Source organism: Cheilinus undulatus, linkage group 12 (assembly GCF_018320785.1).
Source record: "Cheilinus undulatus linkage group 12, ASM1832078v1, whole genome shotgun sequence".
NCBI classification, from domain to species: domain Eukaryota; kingdom Metazoa; phylum Chordata; class Actinopteri; order Labriformes; family Labridae; genus Cheilinus; species Cheilinus undulatus.
The window spans coordinates 11374696-11393044 of NC_054876.1; the positions used below are offsets into that span (position 1 = coordinate 11374696).

General features: G+C 39.1%; 1 protein-coding gene across 1 annotated transcript in view; it reads right to left on the reverse strand.

Annotated features, from left to right (window-relative positions):
• The window catches only part of med13a (mediator complex subunit 13a), a 169216-nt gene that overhangs the window by 144622 nt on the left and 6245 nt on the right, over nt 1-18349 (reverse strand). The window contains exon 2 of the mRNA XM_041801054.1: nt 2410-2644. Coding sequence (XP_041656988.1) covers nt 2410-2644 — 235 coding nt within the window. The remainder of the gene's footprint in view (nt 1-2409; nt 2645-18349) is intronic.

Below are 18349 nucleotides of genomic sequence, written 5' to 3' on the forward strand. Positions count from 1 at the left end.
CTTTCCTGAAACCACATCAGTGTTGGGGCCAGTGAATGAACCGGCTTATGTCAGGACAAGAATCATGCAGTTGTTGTTGGTTTTGTTTTTTTTTTATTCAATTTGGTAGCAGTACCCAAACGTGCTTTTAACGTCTACACAGCTGTTCTTTTAAAATCAAGGTGTTTAAATCGTTTTGAGACCATGTTTTGGATTGATTTATTATAACATGAATCCCATGGCAGTTATAGGGATGTAGAACCTTCTTTTTTATTAATATTTTTTCCTGAGGTGACTACTCCATGTAAAATACTAGGGATTCATGATACTGGATTTTTGTCTGTATCTGAAATGCTGAGACAGATACCTATAGGTGCTCACTTTGTTAAATCTTAAAAAAAAAAAAAACAGGCCCCCTTGAGTGTGTGGCACCCACCTATACCTGATGGGACATTTAACATTTTGCCAATATTTAAGGCTGATAAACGATTTATAACACTGAAATGTTTGGCTGATATATCAGTTGTGAAAAATTGCAGTACCGCTACATTTTAGGGCTAAAATCTGATGATACCATAATCATGCTGATATTGTGCATGAAATATCCTGATTTACTATCAGCAAACATTTATAATCACATGTAGATTTCTGAGTAAGTACACTGTGGTTCATCTTTATGAGTCAACTTGAAAACTTCAAGAATGCACTGAAATCTGTTCAAACCAAACAAGTCTTTGTGATTTAGAAAGCTATAGCTTAAATATTATGATGCCGATAAAACCTTTGACTTTTAACTTTGCTCTCTCTTGTTTTCACTCATTTTATTTCAATACCTCTTTTTAGTTGTGTGTTGTTTGTTTTGGGAACATGGCAATTTGTAATTGAGTTATAATGTCAGACTTTGATCTGACTAACTTATTAATTATCTATTTATTTCTTTGCACAAATAATGCATATGTTTTACATGACTTTGGTACGTCTTTCACAGGGACTTAGTCCTTATTGCAAAGAATGCAGTAAAAAAAATGTATCACTGCAAAATAAAAATAAATTAAATGGTGTCCAATAAAGCTTGGTATATGATGGACCATGAAGCTGCACCAGATGGATTCACCATTGAACAGGCACAGAATGATGCAATGCCTAGCCTCATTTGAAGCCTTTGGAAAGGGACAGCCTTTGATGCACCACTGTCCTGCAAATTTGCACTTCCAAGTTTAAGACCCTTTAGATTGGACATACCCTATGCATGTATGAAAGCCCTAAAGGTCTTGTGGGAGAGTTTTGTCAGTTTTCGGTCAAGCTAGCTATGGAAAGAATGGAGAAACCAGTGAATCACAGGAATAAACCTGGGCCTGAAAACACAACTGAAAGGCTGATGGCACGTCTACTGGTGGATCAGTTCACTTAAAATACTGCAGTGAAAAAAAAACAGTGACATGTAGTTATAATTTCACATCAATCCCCTGTAAATCAACATTTTGTGAGACTGTTAACTTCTGCTTCAACATCAATAAAGGCCAGAGTACACGTCATAATTTAAAGGCAGTAGCCGATGACAACTTAACCGTTGTCACACTCAGACGGTGCCATAAGCACTTGGGTTTTCTTTCAAACAGGTATGGTAAAATGTTTGGAGGACCCTGCCAAAACCGGGTAGAATCGACAATCACCAGATCTGTTGAGGGAGTGAGAGAGAGAGAACGAAAACAGCAAAACCAGCCAACCACTGAGGAGATGGGGGGAGAGCTTAGCAAATTAAAAACAAGTTCTACATAGATTATATATTTGCATCTAATCAGTTCATTCTTTTCATTCTGAGTGTAAATTATTGACTGTTGATTCCAAAATCAAAAGTTAAGTTCCTGTGTAAGTGGTGACACTGGTGGCGCCAGTGATCTTGAAAAGCTAGCGTCCCCAGATTATCTGCTAAACCAAATTTACTGATGACATGTTCTGATGCACAAATAAACATGCTAACACATGTCAAGAGGAATACGCTTGATCCTGCTCCTCCAACCTCTTTGATGTGTGGCTCAGCCTGCCCTTGGTCAAACAGACATCCAAACCTGCTGCATTTTTACTGGAGGCTAAATCCGCCTCAGAGACAGAAGTTGGCTCCGTCTGGTCGCATTGGTTTGAACCTGCAGCTTTCAGAGTGTTAAAAACCTCAACGCTGCAAGTAGTTGCAAGTTTCCAGCTGCCTTCTTATGAATCTTTGGTCATTAGTGGCCTCCACTCTGTGTCAGAGGGCACGCTCCCCACTACACTGAGCTTAGTGAGTGAATCAATATTAGCATTCTTGTTGGTTTTCAGAAGTTTGGCTTGACCTCTGAAGGAGCAGCATGAGGAGGACAATCTTCAGGGCTTGACACCGAATCATTTCTCCTTAATAGGAAGCTTGTATAAGTATGCCCAGGGGCCCCTTACCTGCAAGCTCATGGTGGATGAGATCTGCAAAGTTTGGGTCGTCCCCCCACCAGAAAAGCCAGAGCTCCCTCCGGCCCTGCCGCTGGCTGCGCCGCCATACGCTGAGCACGTCGGCCTTCAGGCAGCGGCTGAAGCTGCACAGGATGGGGTCCTCCTCTGTCACCGGGAAGAGGATGGGTGCAGAGGTGGGACCCTGCCACACAAACCTCTTCCATTTGATCCCCGTCAAGTCAGCCTGCAAGAGAAGGGGGGGGGGGGGTGAGAAAGAGACTGTCAGTGTGCAAAGTCGCTGCTTCAGGATCCACTCAGCACCTCAGAGTAAACATGTGCTGAGCAGAGTGTAAAGAGAAGGTATTAATCCTCTTTTATGGGGCAGTTCAGCAACCAAATACTTGTGACAACAAGACATACAGGCTGTCAAAAATGACCGGAAATCAGAGCAAAAACAGAGAAAAGGGGAAGGATTGAAAGATGGTCGTAAATGTTGAGAAAATAGAGCACCATACTGTGTTGGATCAAAAGAAAAATTGCCCTGAAAATTGGGACATTTGTTTGTTTGCACAATGAACTGTCTCCATGTGCTTCAGGTTCTTTCAATATCAGAATGAACAACATGTTCGAAACACAAATAGGAAAAAACTAATGCTGGTAAATGTGGTCTCACCACCTTAATCCTCATTATTGGTGAGTGCTGGGGGGGTGCTTTGCCTTTCTATAAACACTGTCTGGCTTTTATAGAGAGAACAAAACAGACAGGAAAAAGCCTCATAGGCAGTAAATCACTGGCGGGGTTATTAAGTGTTAAAGCAGGAACATTACGCTCCACTGCTAGCTAGCACTGCTGCTTATCACCCCAGTGCCGACAGACTACCCATGTCTACCTAAACACATGCACAAAAACACACTCTTAACTACCACAAAAACACACACAAATGCAATGCCTAAGGCGTACAGCCCCATTTCCGCTGGCAATCTTGGACCTCTATCTATCCTTATAGACATTTCAAGTAATCTGTGCGCACACGGACTGTTCATTTTCATGCCGTTTAGTCTTATTCCGTTCAGGCTGAGTTGGCAGGCTGTCCCTCTGTATATTCAACCAATTAATCCATTACAATTCAGGGGATATCTTAACTCTAGAGCAGAGGCGCTGAGCCTGAACAAGTGATTACCCGTGGCTGTGGCGGAGCGGTGGTCTTTCGCCCGGCTAGGGATAAGCCGGGAGATTTGTGGTGTTAGTTGTGATGGGGGTGGCGGGGGCTGGGGGTGAGTTCGGGAATGTCAAAACAGAGTATTGTGTGGCGTCAGCTGGAGCAGAGCTGGATCACAACATGTTAGAAAGCTGTGAGATGTAGTGAGCTCACAGGTGGAGAGCTCACTATTAATGAGCTCACTGTATAAGTGCATTATCTAATTATATCTGTATTAAAGGTAGTGCAAGAAGAAAATTCAGGAGAATTTCTATTTAATTTGTTGACATTTTAAAACAATTTACAAATCAACCTGTAGGGAAAATTAAAAAAATAAATAAATAAAAACAAAGAGAAATCTAATATGATTCATAATCATATTAGATTTCTCTTTGTTTTTATTTATTTAAATACCTAAAATGCAAGTTTTATACATGATGCTTTTTGCAACATTGTGTGCTTTATCCCCCTCAGGGGACGGTGGAAGTCCTCTATCTGCGAAGCAGTTAATTTTGGGGTCATCAGCTGAAAACTTTGGGAACTCCTGGTTTACAGCAGTGTTTCTCAACTGGTGGTGTTGGTTCGCAGAAAAAATTGTGCCAAATTGTATATGAGACTCCATAAAACATGCATGTTTTGTCCTATATGATTGTTTTTGTTACACCTTTTGTACTGTCTTAGGCCAAAGCTCTACTATTTTTTATTAAATACATCTGATTGACCAAAAACTTGACAAAATTTGGATCGCAATTCTCCTCAGAAGATAGTGGGTCCCGTGACGCAACCAGTTGAGAACCCACGGTTTAGAGTATGGTAGTTTGACACAGTCAAAGAAATGCCGGTTCACAGTGCCATTTAAAGCTGTGATATTTCCACCAAAGTGATTCACCTTCACTGTGAACATAATGGAGACATAATGGGAGGACAGTGAGACACCCCCCCCTTCCATCTCCAGAGATAGTAGCAGGGCTGTAACAGGTTAAAAAGGGATCTGCATGTCTCACAGTTTGTGTGTGTGGAGCTCCTGCTATGCCACCCTCACTCACTTTTCTGCAAAATGAATTGACACACACAGACACGCAATACCATGCTATGGTATCCATGAGTCACAAGGCATAATGGCAGCAAAGCTTCATTACACTAATCATTAAGGTTAACGGGGGTGGTATACATTCACATGTTTGAAGGGGGGCAGGCTTTTTCCAGTTGATTACTTTATAAATCTAGCCTCCTCTTGCTTTTTTTCTTCAGTGCTGCCCACCACAGTTTTTAGATTCATGAGCCTACAGTACATGCAAAACACTCCAAAAGATCTGCCAATATTTGTAAACTTCATATCAACTTTATCAGCCATTATCAGCTGTTAATATTGACCATATCTATGAAGAAGTTTGTGGAATTATAGGCAGTACAAACAGACCTATACCAACTGAAGTCTTCTTCTTTATTCATTCTCATTCCTTACACTTAAAAGTCTGTTTAAAAGGACAGGAGTTTAAGTTGTGCAATTTCTCCACATATAAGGCCAAAGTAGGATCTTTATTGCTGATATGTATGGCCAACATGTTGGCAGTAAATAAATGCAGAAATTTTTGACAAAGACTTTGAATAAAATTTTCAGTGGACCGGAATTGGCCTTAGGTTGGACAATGCAGAGATAACCCCTCTCTGGGCCACAAAGAAGCCAGTTTAAAAAATGGTTCCTCTAAATTAACATTTAATCAATGACTGAATAGAAATCTCATGTGGAGGGGACAAAAAATCAAAATGGCAGTATGAAAGTATCAAAATTGGAGTGATGTTATCAAATCACTTCAAATTCATTATTTTAATCCAAAGTAAGGCAGCAATCTCAACAGATTCCCGGCTAATTCATCTTACTGCACCACTACCTAATGACCCATCATTATGCTTAATACAAGAACGAGGGTTGACATGAACGGGAGTTAACTGGTCAAGGTAAAGTTGACAGCAGGACAAAAGAGGAAGGAAACGGCCGCAAGATATCATCAGACAGCAATGACAAGCAGTTAAATAATGAAGTATGACTGAAGATTAAATTGATGGCAAACTATAATAAAAGGATTAATCCTGCACTTTACCCTTTTAGAAGCCATTTATATTCTTCAGTGAATCGGTTATTGCGATGTCAGGGTTTTTCCTGTGTATAAAATAACGGAGCAGCCGTCTCCAGCTTTCAAACCTCTGACGTCATAAAAACGTGATGTACTTTTGTCACTTTAAACTACAGGAGCTCAGGAAAGTCAAGTTATGTACCTTAATTCAATGTTTAAACTTAAATCAATGTACAGCACCTTGGGTTCCACTCCATCCTTTTGCTTCCTACTGCAAGTTATTCCCACTCTCTTCACACGAAGCCTTCTCTATTTACTGTCCTATCTAAATAAAGGCATAAAGCCCAAAAATCAATCTTTAAAAAAATCTACTTACTGCTCTAATAGATTGTTATTTCATTATTGTGTGGTATACACAAGGCAGCCTCATCATCAATACACAGAGAGTGTGTGGTTAATTTTTTCTCCATCAATAACTCAAGGGAAAAGAGTGGCTGGCAAGCATACAAAAGCTCAAGGTTACACTGTGGTGTCATCATAATCAAACACAGAAACAGTCTGGGTGCACGATCAAAACAATATGATCTGTGATGAACAACCAGGCTTCCAAAAAGTTCAAAAAGCTGCTCGACATTATGAGGACAAGCTCCGGGGCGCAGACAGCAGAGGCAGGTCTGTCTGTCTGTGTGTAACGACAGAGCGGCAGCAGTTAGGCTGCTCCTTCCTGTCTGAGTGTGAGAAACACCACGTTACACCTGCATCTTGCTAGGAAACATCTGTGCACACAATGCAAAGGGAGGGTGGGGACAACGGTTAACTGTGAAACCAGATCATAAGCAGCACAGCCTGGCAATTAGCAAGTGTGTAACCCCCCCTCAATCATCTCACTGACCATGGCCGGTCCCCTGTGGTATTGTGTGTTTCACTGTATAAAAGGCTTTGTTCATAAGTGCCCTACAGATTTTATTATGGGCCTCTCCTCCTCATAGATATTGGTTTCACACTTTGAGATGTGATTATGTGCAGCACGCAGACTTCCAGGAATCAAGCTGGTGACAGGCCAATAAAACCTTCAATTGACTCCCATTAAATAATGAGTGTTTCAAGTACCCTTTCCTCGTAGGCTGGGATCCAATATTTGATCGTTTCTTTTAAAAGCTAGCACAATCTGCTGTCTTTGTGTTGGACATTTTTCACAAACTGGCTTCAAGTTTTTAAGAAGCTCTTAATCTTTTTAATAAGACAACACTGAGAGAACCCAAGGAGAAGATACAATAAAGATGCACATTACTGTAGCTCTTACAGGTGTTAAAATCCACAAAGCTGTTGAATAAAACTGGGTGGCTGCAACATAAATCTGATATACTGCAGTTTTCACAGCATGTCAATTGTCCTATACCATAAATAAATCCTACAGCATCTTTTTCTTTACTTGCCAATGCTTTTTTTTTGGCATTTTTTAAAATATGATTTAAAACTGCAAATCTAAGTAAGCACTGACTAATCAGTTGTTCAACTTTTGAATTTAAGGGTAGCTTGATGTGCAAATATCATGCCTTGAAATGGCAGTGTGAACGAGCCTTGAGACTTCAGCCTTATTAATACTTCTGCATTGAATCTACGCTTGAAAAAGTCTGGCCACTGAAACCGTCATGGCTGTAGCTACATCTTTATAAGCACCACAAACAATACTGGTGTGCCTGCCCTGCCATTTTTACCCAAATGCTACTCTGCAATGTAACTGTTATGCCAGTTCCTTGTACCAATGCCACATTTCCTGCATGTTTGTGTGCAAGAAATCATAGTGATTGAAACTGAAAGCATGATGATGATGGAGTTGGGGCAGATAAATATATTTGTCAGCTGTTGGTTATACTGCAGTTCTTACAAACAAGAAAAGAGCGGAGACATTAAAGGAGATGTAAAAGTATTGCCACTGAATTAGCTAAGGCTGATGGGGGAATTTTTTGCACTCATTCAGCCACAGACACATAGATGTAGTGTTGCACAATTTGGTAACAACGTGTGACTTTGAAGAGCGTATTTCTAAGCTCTCAAAATACAAACATGTTGCATACAAAAACTGATGTTTTTACAGTATTTTTTAAAAATAACTTGATATTTACCAACAAATAAGTTTTCCCTTTTTGAAAATACTTCTACAGAGTGCAGTAGTGGCACTATTTAAAACTTATAGGCCTTTCTGCAGACATTTTTGTTAACTCTTCACTTAATACAAACATAACAGCAGCCTATTATGCAATTATGTCATTGAATAGCCTGACATCGCTATTGTGATTGAAATAAAATTAATTGTGCAGCACTACATTGATGGGGAAATGCATTTCTAATATTTTCTAGGATACCAGCAAGTAGATTTGACTAGTTGCTTTGCTGACTGCCAAAGCACCAACACATTATACCCATAACTATTACTCAGACCCTTGCAGTCACCTGTGCTAACCAAGGGACCAATCACAGGGCTTGCAGTCTGTATCGTGCCAACATGGAATGCATATTTTCGAGGAGGTGCGTGTCGGCTACATTCATAGGCCTCTGCATAAGGTTCAAGGCTACGTGCACAGAGGTATCACACTTTTAGGTAAACAGAAAAACTAGGTACTGATTGGCATTTTCCTTCTCCTTGAAACAAACCTGAATCTAGATCTGAACAATGCATTGAATTAATCTTTCTGACCTTATAAGCACCTCTGCTGTGGCTGTAGTGTTTGCAAGAGCTGTGTGTTTCTCTTTGAACTTACAGACTGTTGATGACTAAAATTCATCAAACAGGTGATTCATTTCAAAGTTAGAGATTTGAATCAAGAATTGGCAATTATCATATTCATTCTCACTGTATCAGAAGCTTTTTTAATCAGACGGCAATGGGACAACACTCCTCTACCAAAACTCCAGATGTCTCCAGACGGATGATAAAGAGGAGGGGATGCTACATAATGGTAAACACGGCCCTGTCCCTACTATTCTGAGATGTGTTGCTGCCATCAAATTCAAAATGAGGTCATATTTTTAAGGAAATATTAAATAGTCTTAGTTTCAACATCTAAGGTGTTGTTCATGTTCTATTGTGAATAAATTATGAGTTTATGAAATTTGTAATTCACTGCATTCTGTTTTGATTTACAATTTACAGTGTCACAATGTTTTTGGAATTGGGGTTATAAAGAATATAGAGGAGGCAAACTTATTACCCGTCAGCAATTGAGCTGTTCTCAAATGCCATTGCTGAACAAAAAAAACATTACTTTAATAGTCAATCAAATGAAAGTAAACCAGTGGCAGCTTAGATAATCGTTTAAATGTTAAATATGGCGTATCTGAAATGTATCTACTGATCTTGCTGGTTCCTTAAAGGTATAACTGACTCTTTAACAAACAGCTACAGAGTCGTGAGGCATCCTTCAAATTCAATCTTCCCGGTGGAAATGTGGTCATGAGACGACAAACGCTTTAATCTACAGTCAGACAACTTTCCAAACAGCGTGCTTCAGAGAAATCACTTAGATGCTTTCTGTTATTAACTACAGCCACTGCAGTACAACTGTACACACGAGAATAAATGAAACAAATGACCACTTCCTGTGGGCACTCAAACTTTGACCTGGTTTATTTCTCAGATTTAGCTGGTACAGAGACAGTCGCAGTTCAACACTGATAAACTGCTGCTGTGCTGTTAATGTGTCAAGCAAACAAACTAAAACAGCCAACAAGAGCTGGAAGACTAGATCCATTGTCTTTTAATTGGGTGGCAACCACCTATGATGAAACATGAATACAACAGCATTTTCAATTTGGCAACCACTGTGTATGGACTCCAAAACCTCTTTAACTAACCACATAATGGCGTCACTAAGTCAAAGTCCATTTTTCTTATAATTTATGCTCACAATAAAGATATGTCACATTTTGTGCAAATATTTCTGGCCCTTTCAGGATGTGTGCAATCTCTACTGTAGAATATGTTAACAGAAAGAAATTCACCAGCTGTCTTTACAGGGTGTAAAAGTGTAACAAAATGCTGTGTGCTGCTGTCTGTAAGTAGTTAACCACAGTGATGAATGACTTGTTAAATCTATTACTTTTAATAGTCTGTCTTTGCTTAATATCTTAACCACATTATCATTAACAGACACTACATTACCAATCTGTCACCGCTACCTTCTTCCTTAATGATCATGACTCTCTGCAGAGATTAAATGTAATCTTAACAAATCAATCTCTTAACACAGCCTTCAAAATGGAAATTAAAACATGAGCAGAGCTGAAGATTGATCCTTATCTTAAATATAAAATGATAATGTGAAATCTGTTCAATATTGAAAACCGCTAAGTGCTATCAGCAACAGTAACTATCACCTGTAAAGCCCCTTGGTCTGATCAATACTTGGCAGTTTTTCCTGCTCTGCTGGATCCAGCGAGGATAAGAAAGCTGCAGAGATCTGTTCAGGGAGTTAAATACACACCTGTCACCTGCAAATGCAGGAGAAGATTTTCAGAAAGACAGGCTGTTCTACACTAATGCATGTTTTTGTCTTTTAAAGGAGAGATAAGGAAGTTAAGAGTAGGGTGGTGACAATACCAGGATTTGAAACTTTATACAATACTACTAATAATAAGCAAACTATACTGATATACAGTGTATTTCCATAATACAGCACCAAAAAAGGTCCTAAGCATTTATCATTGGGTATTATTTTTAGTTTATTATCAACAAAAATTGGAAGCAGCATGTAGAGGTTTGCTAGCAATTTCCAAAGGACCCACTCTTCTCCATTGCATCGGTTTCTTTTACAGATTTCAATATGTGAAGTAACAGAAGATGAATTGTTCAAAAAAAGTTGTTTAGAAATATTCACAACCTTACCAGGGCTGCTTTCCCTATCGATTCAACATGCTGCAATCATGTTAGGAATGTTTGATATTATGGGCAGATAATATCTTAAAAGTTCAAAATCGATGTCGGCTGATTAATATTTTTCCCAATATTTACAGCAGATAAAATGCCTTTTTTGGCTGTAATTACTTCATAAATAAAGCCCATGCATATTGGCAGACTGTAGAAATGTACCAAAAGGCTTCACTACATCAGGTGAAATATTTAGTTGAAGCAGAACCAACAGACCTACCTCAGCTGATGTTTGCTTTTTCCTTTGTCTATTTTCATCCTCATCTCTTAAACTTTAAAGTGTGCTCTCCAGATTCAAGTCTTAGCTCTGAACTTTAATTTTTAAAAGTTAAGAATGTGGTATTAGTGTTATTTTAAGCACTTTGTCAGGGTGGTCTCAAGAAGCCTCCTTTCACACCTGATGCTGCATTAAAACAACTTTGGCTACAAAGTTTTAGCAAGAGAAAAAGGGTCACAGTTTATTAGAGCTCACTTTTAGCAGGTTACTTTTGTAGATCTTAAAAGGCAGATGCAGCTTTGTTTTACCTCTACTGTGAAACATATAGTATGTTAATTCTGCCACCAAGGGGTTCTCTATTAAAATTAATATTTGAAAAAGAATTCATCTGTAAATGACTGTCAAACACAAATGTTTGTTTTCTGCCTGTTTTGAAACAAACTGTCAAAAGTAGAGATGCAGGATGTCAGCAGATATTAGTTGAAAAAGTTAACCATTGGTATCAGCAGAAACAAAAAATTCTGCAGGAATTTACAGCAGATATATCAGTTGTAAATATCAGCCGTATGTAAGCCCTAAAATACACCAGATAAATCTCCGCTCCTGCACGGCTGCGCTGCAGTTTGACTGCGTGCCCCGCCGTCCGTTAACTCCCACTGACGGCGTTTGCGGTGCAGCACGGAGCAGGACCACTGGACTGCTAGACTCACGAGGCCGAGGAGTTTCGCAGTAGTTACAGAATCACACCTGGCCGTGCGAGTAGAAACTACTGAAGTGCCATGAAACATAATAAACGCACATGAAGCCATTGTTCTGAACTGCAGGAGTAGGACGGACTTGATTTGTGTCTGTTTTTTCCTTTCATATTGATTTTTCTGGTTCTACTGTGGGTCAGTAAGGCTTTATAAATAAATGCACTTCTTTTTGCTCCTCTGACATGTCGATTACGGGCTTTGCTACACCCCATTAAGACTTATTGTCGATGTAGTGAAAGGAAATACTGTTTGGCGTAAGTCTGGCGTCAACAAAGAGTATTTTATTTTGAAATTTAACCAGATATTTTTATTTGGTTTCGTCTACACTTCCTGCCTGGTTAATCTGCTCTGTGTTGAATTTATGCGCAGGGCTCCGGCGTTCGGCAGAAATAGAAGTCCTGCGTATCTGCTGCGGAGGGCTCCGGACTGCCGGAGCTCTGCCGGAGGAAAGATGCAGAGCAGTGGAGCTGGTGGAAGCTGTCTCATTGACTAAAACAGAAACCTATCTGCTCCGTTCCCGTACAGGAGCGGAGACGGACCGAACACCTGTCTGGTGTGTTTTAGGGGTAAGAATGAGTCTGTAGAGTCTTAGACTGGACTTAAAGACCTAAGAAAGATTAGGGGTGTTTTCACACCTGAAAGTCCACACCAAGGTACGCTATTTTGTTCCATTGTACATATTTGGTTCAGTCGGTTTGATTTCACTCTGTAATTACTGCAAACAGACTAACAGACTTTACATGACAAACCTACAAGATATCGTCATCAGCTATGTGGGTTGTGCATCTCTAGTTTATTTATTGGTTAGTTGACCAGCAGGTGTTTGACGTCAGCACGCTGAATAATGTGTGTATGCTGTAAACAATGAATGAAATAGTTATTCTACCGCCATCATTTTTGCTGACTGACTACTACCAAGAGCGCAACTGGAGTTTGCCTTGTGAGCTTCCTCTAGATGGCAACTTCATCATCGTAGACAAAGGAGAAGACAGTATGTAATCCTACGAGCCACGGCTAAACTGACTTGGGAGAAAAGGTGAGTGGTGTGATTCATTGAAGCACTGCTTTTTGTGCACCGTCATACACTGCTGCCACAGTTTCTTTACCTTCAAGTGGAACTGTCTCTTTTTTATCTTCTTGGAAACAGCTGGAAATTTTTCATATTCTTAGGCATTTGTATCCAGTTTCCATTGGCCTCTGGGCCAATTTTGTTTTGGTGCTGGATACCTTTTCCTGGTTTTTATGCTGTAATTTCCTATCATCAATACGAAAGTCCAGGCCTTTTAAAGTAATGCTTTTCAAACTGAGCATGAACCGGCCGCTGGCTAGGTTTGGTCTGGACCGAGATCACTTCTTTCGGTCGGACCAAGGTCCAGGGGATGTTTCACACCTATCAATTCAGTTTAGATCAAACTAAAAAGTCTGAAAGTCAAGACCAAACACTGTCTTTTTCTTTGTTCTTCCTTTTTCCTTAAACTTTAAAGTGTGTTCTAAGGACTTAAGTTTTAGGACTACATTTATATCTGCATCAGCCACAATGCCTTTGTGAATATTGGCATATCAGATAGCGACAAAAATCCAACAACATGCATTCTAGTCACGTGAACAGGAACAGGAACAGCTCAATCCTGGTATGGGTTGGACTCTGTTTTCTTTACAATAATTTTTTTTTAATCCATCCATCCATTTTCTATACCGCTTGTCCCTTGGGGGTCGCGAGGGGGCTGGAGCCTTTCCCAGCTATCATTGGGTGAGAGGCGGGTCACACCCTGGACTGGCTGCCAGTCAATCGCAGGGCTGACATACAGAGACAGACAACCAGGCACACTCACATTCACACCTACGGCCAATTTATAGTCTCCAGTTAACATAATGAGCATGTTTTTGGTGGTGGGAGGAAGCAGGAGTACCCGAAGAGAACAAGGGGAGAACATGCAAAGTCCACACAGAAAGGCCCTGACCGGGAATCAAATCAGGGACCTCGGACCCTGCGCGCCGTGCAGCCTAAATTTTTTAATATATATTTTAAATTGGTTTTAGCCAAAATAAGATTGTAAATATTGGTATATCGCATATCAGTAACAATCCAATATTGTGCATTTCCATAATTGTGTAATAAAGAAAAAAGGCAGAGACAAATGTGCCACCACCAAATATGACACATTTCTGTTAGAGATGTCAAATTAATCCAATGCTGCCCTTTTAAGAATGTTTTCTGATGATGGTCATCATCACCTAATTTTTAATGGCAGGCAAAAACCCTGATTAAACATCTAGGGGTGCACAGATGCATCAGTTTAACATTGATATCAGCCAATACTGACCCTTTGATGGCCATTAGCAAATAATGTGGCATGAATCAATGTCAGTAGCTAATGTTCATTTGTCGTGTCATATCAATTTAATAATGGTATTAAGCACACCTAACTGCTGGTCTAGAGAAGAGATTTGTTACTGTGTAGAAGATGTGACCTGTTTGACAAATTCTGACCAGTCACAGTCACACATGAGAAAATGTTATTGCTGGAGTGTTAGACCAAAAGAAGTGCTGAAAAGAAACAGTTGCATCAGTATTAGCCATCAGTCTACATTGTTGTTTTAAAAATCAGTATTAGTCCTGAATTTTACACTTCTGAATCTCTGTAACCAGCATTAATTGTAGATACAGACCTACAATAACCTGCTACAATCACAGCTAGGAAAGAAATGTAACCTCTGATCCTGTATTTTCTGAAATAAACATTCATGCAACATGATATAATAAAGATTAGTTACACTTGGAGTTTAGAAAACACACAGTGCACTTGTTGAAGAGCACAAAGCCATCAAGTTTACCCGGAGCCATTAAACTTTTAGATCAAACTCTTTCAAAAACAACTTTATAATTGGCTTTGTTGACTTGAAGTGTTGCTGTGAGTGATAATTTGTTGCTGAAAGCATTTTAGGGTGGAAAGTATATTTTTCTCTTGTAGGCGTATGTATTTTTAATGCTTCTTGTAGGTGTTCAGTGCTTGTTATTTGTGCGCTGTTGTTTGATGCAAAGCACTTTGTAACCTGTGTTAAAGAAGGTGCAATATAAATAAAGAATTACTGACTCGTTAATGGTGAGACTCTGACTTTAATGCTGTGTGGATGTGAGGATAAAGTGGACTTAACAGCACCTAAACCCAATAAACTTTAAAAGCAACTAGCCTGACAGAGAGAAATTTAAGAATAGTGACGACATGATGATCTAAAGCGACTCTGGAGTTACATGAATTCATTAGAATGACGCACATCTGAACCCGCTGAGCTTATCTGGGAGAATTAAACAAAACCGCCTGTTGTCACTTTCAATGAAACAGGTCTTCTCCTGCAAGACTTCAAGCAGAATCTGCTTTGTTTCTGCAGGAAATAAGCCAGGAGTTTGCACTGCTGATTCATAGTGGATGTAACTAATGATGAAGGCTGAAAAAGTGTTGATGTAATCAACATTTAACAAACCGTAGAACAAAAAACATGTCCCTGTTGAGGCACAAGCAGTTTGTCTTTGTGTTTCAAAATTATCAGGCTCACAACCAGATGAAGGCTGCTGCTGGGAGGAAATCTGGGCTGTAAAAGACTGAATTTGATCATTTTAAGACACACTGCTTCATAATTTACTCCAGCAACATGATACACGAGAGGACTGTTGGTATAACAGTTTCAGTATAAGATTTGGGTTCAATTCATGTCAATAATGATGACGGACTTCAGATATTTATTGTCAGTATGGATACTTCTAACGGTTTACAAAAAAGAATTTAGTTGGATGATGAGTGTTAGTCATCAGGAATATGGATTTATTAAGAGAAAATGCCCAGCATAGGTCTGAAGCAAGCCTCACAACCCACTTCAGAGCATCTGAAAATCACACATTTCCCTGTACATCTGCTTTGTTTGAGGTCTAAGCTACTATGATTACCAGATATGTTTACTTTTGAGAAAGGACACCTTTCTCAATTAATTCAACCAGCAAAATAATCCGGTTGAACATCCATCACTGAAGGAATCCAGGACTTAAATCTGACATCCTAGCCCCTTAATGCATCAGAAAAGCAGTGATTTATAACACATAGCTGCTTAATTTACTTTGTTTTTGTTTTTTGTTTTTTTTTTACAAGTTTACATTACTGATGCCTTAAAAACATAATTCCAGAAGACTCTCACAGTCATATCATGTGGGGTTGTGGATCTTAAGGAAAATCCTTATCGGGAAGTTGCTGCCGACCTTTTAAAGACATTTCTCCAATATGGACACTGATGTGCACTGGAATTCACAAGCTTGATGCTAACACAAAAATGAAAATTTTCACCCACAGTTAAATAGATTTAGCATTGCAGTCTAGAAATTGTAAGAACAGATCAATTTCAGTTGACAATATGAAACAATATAGATGGTCTAATCTATAATAGACGTAGCCATGTCAGTGAAAACGACTGTATCTTATGTAAAGAAAAGCAAACTGAATTTCTTAGTAGCTGTAAAGCACTGAATAACATCTGAGTGAAATCAGCCATGTGGTTACAGAAGGGGGCTCTGGAAGCCAATCTGAAGCAGTCAACATCCTGAAGACATCTTAAACTAACTTCACATCAACCTGGAGACAAGAAAAGAGGCAGAGCCGAGGCGGGTTTTAAGCTGGACTTGGACTTGCCATAAATGCTGATCGCTTCTTTCAAACACGGTGGAACCTGGCAGCTCTGCTCCACTGACGGCACCGCCAAACTCAAAATCAGATGTGTGGCTGCATTTCACACATAAATTGTGAAGACAGAGACGAGCTGAAGCATATGCAGACAAGGTAGTGCTTGGCAATTCATAAAGTTTCAATAACAATCACAATTTTGGTGTCCCTCACTCATGGAAACAAGATAGTCATGATTAAATGATGCATGCTGTTTGAAGCTTGTTTTCCCCGTGTGTCAAACAGTTTAGTGCTGGTTCTTTCACTGAAAGTATTTTTGTCTGTTTATTCAGTTAATATATATCATATCCTTACATGTTTATGTCTTTTTGCTTATCTAAATATATTTCTTGATTGTTGAATTTAAAATGCATGTGATTCAGATGTTGTGCAATGAGTAACTGTGTTTAGTAAACATAATATCTATAGCAATCAAAATAATCCTGATTATGACTTTTGGCTTAATCCAGCAGCCCTACTGCAAGGAGGTAAAAAAACACAAATACTAGTAGTTCAGGGCCAATTTTCAATGCAGATCTCAATGTTTCTAATAATGTGCCCAGTTAGAAGGTTTCTAGTACAATTTCCAAAATTATTTTCTGAGTCTCTTTCATATTGAAGCAAAAAAGATTTTTTTGACTGTAATATGCCTATATCTCGATTAATACTGAATCAGGAAGGTGTGAATCAGAATCAAGTCCGTTCAGGCACTGTGGTGATACCCAGCCCTGGCTGTAGTGTACGCCTTCTTTCAAACTATTTCTGGGAAAAAAATGTGAAATCTTTATTTTTTTAATCCTTTTTTAATGAGAAGGTTTACTCAACCCTACATTACATGGCGGAGGAATATGGGGCTTTGGTGCCTAATGTCGGTGAATCCGGTCTCCGCACCAAGCTTGTTTCTGGCATCTGGGATAAGCCAGAAATGTGAAACTGTCTGGGACAGAAACCAGTCTACGGACCATGGTTGTTTCTGACGGTCAGAAACGTAGAACTGTCTGGGACAAAATCCAGTATATGGACCAAGGTTGTTTCTGACATATAAAAAAAATAAATAAATACAATAAACAGAGAGGAACCTGGGTTTTTATCTTTTGTGGGTCTTAGTTGCTGTTTTTATCATCTTTCACGTTTCGTTTAAAATGTTTCCATTGTGTTTCTTTTTCCCTCCATCATTGTATTATAATGTCCTGTGTGAAGCACTCTGAATTGCCTTGTTGCTGAAATGTGCTATACAAATAAACTCGCCTCACCTAATGTCAGCACTGCAGATGTGGCTGTTGAACTTCTTTTGTCATTTAACGGTGGTTAGCAAAGAGGTTTCAGATACTCAGAGGTTTTCACACTTTTATTTCAGCAAGACACACCGATAAGCAAGCCAAAATCTGAAGACACACTATATTCATATGCATGCAAAATAGCCTCTTTAAAACATGTTAAAGTATCTTCAGTTAGTTGTGGTAACAGTAAATGGTTGAACAAATTCCCATGGCACACCAGTTTGCCTTGCCACGCCATCTGAGAACCAGTGAACTAGAAACACTGACACCAGTAAAAACTTCTGTAAAAACTGTTTCAGATAAGAGGTAAAAGTCATATGAGAACTTTTATTTCTATTAACAAAATCATCATGTAAATACTCAAAATCCACTGCCAATGTCTTCTTATTGAGACTTTTGAGAAGGGATATCATGGGCCTGATAACAGTATCAACAGATAAAAGCTTAAAAAGGAAAATATATCAGCAGATATCAAAATTTCTGCCAGTATTTACATCTGATATTTTGGCTGTGAATATCAGCATTTATCAGCTTTATATTTTGGCCACATATAGCAATAATTAGTGGCATTTTATGGTGAGCCAACAGACCTATTGTATGTCAGTTGAAGTCTTTCTTCATCCTCACTTTTTAAACTTTTAAGTGTGTTTTAAGGACTTATAGTTGTTTCTTTGTTCCTTCTTAAACCTTAATAGTGTGCTCTAAGGACTGAATTTTTAAGTCTGAAAAACAGATTTCAATATCGGTACCAATATCGGCTAAAATAAATCTGTAAATATCAGCTTATCTG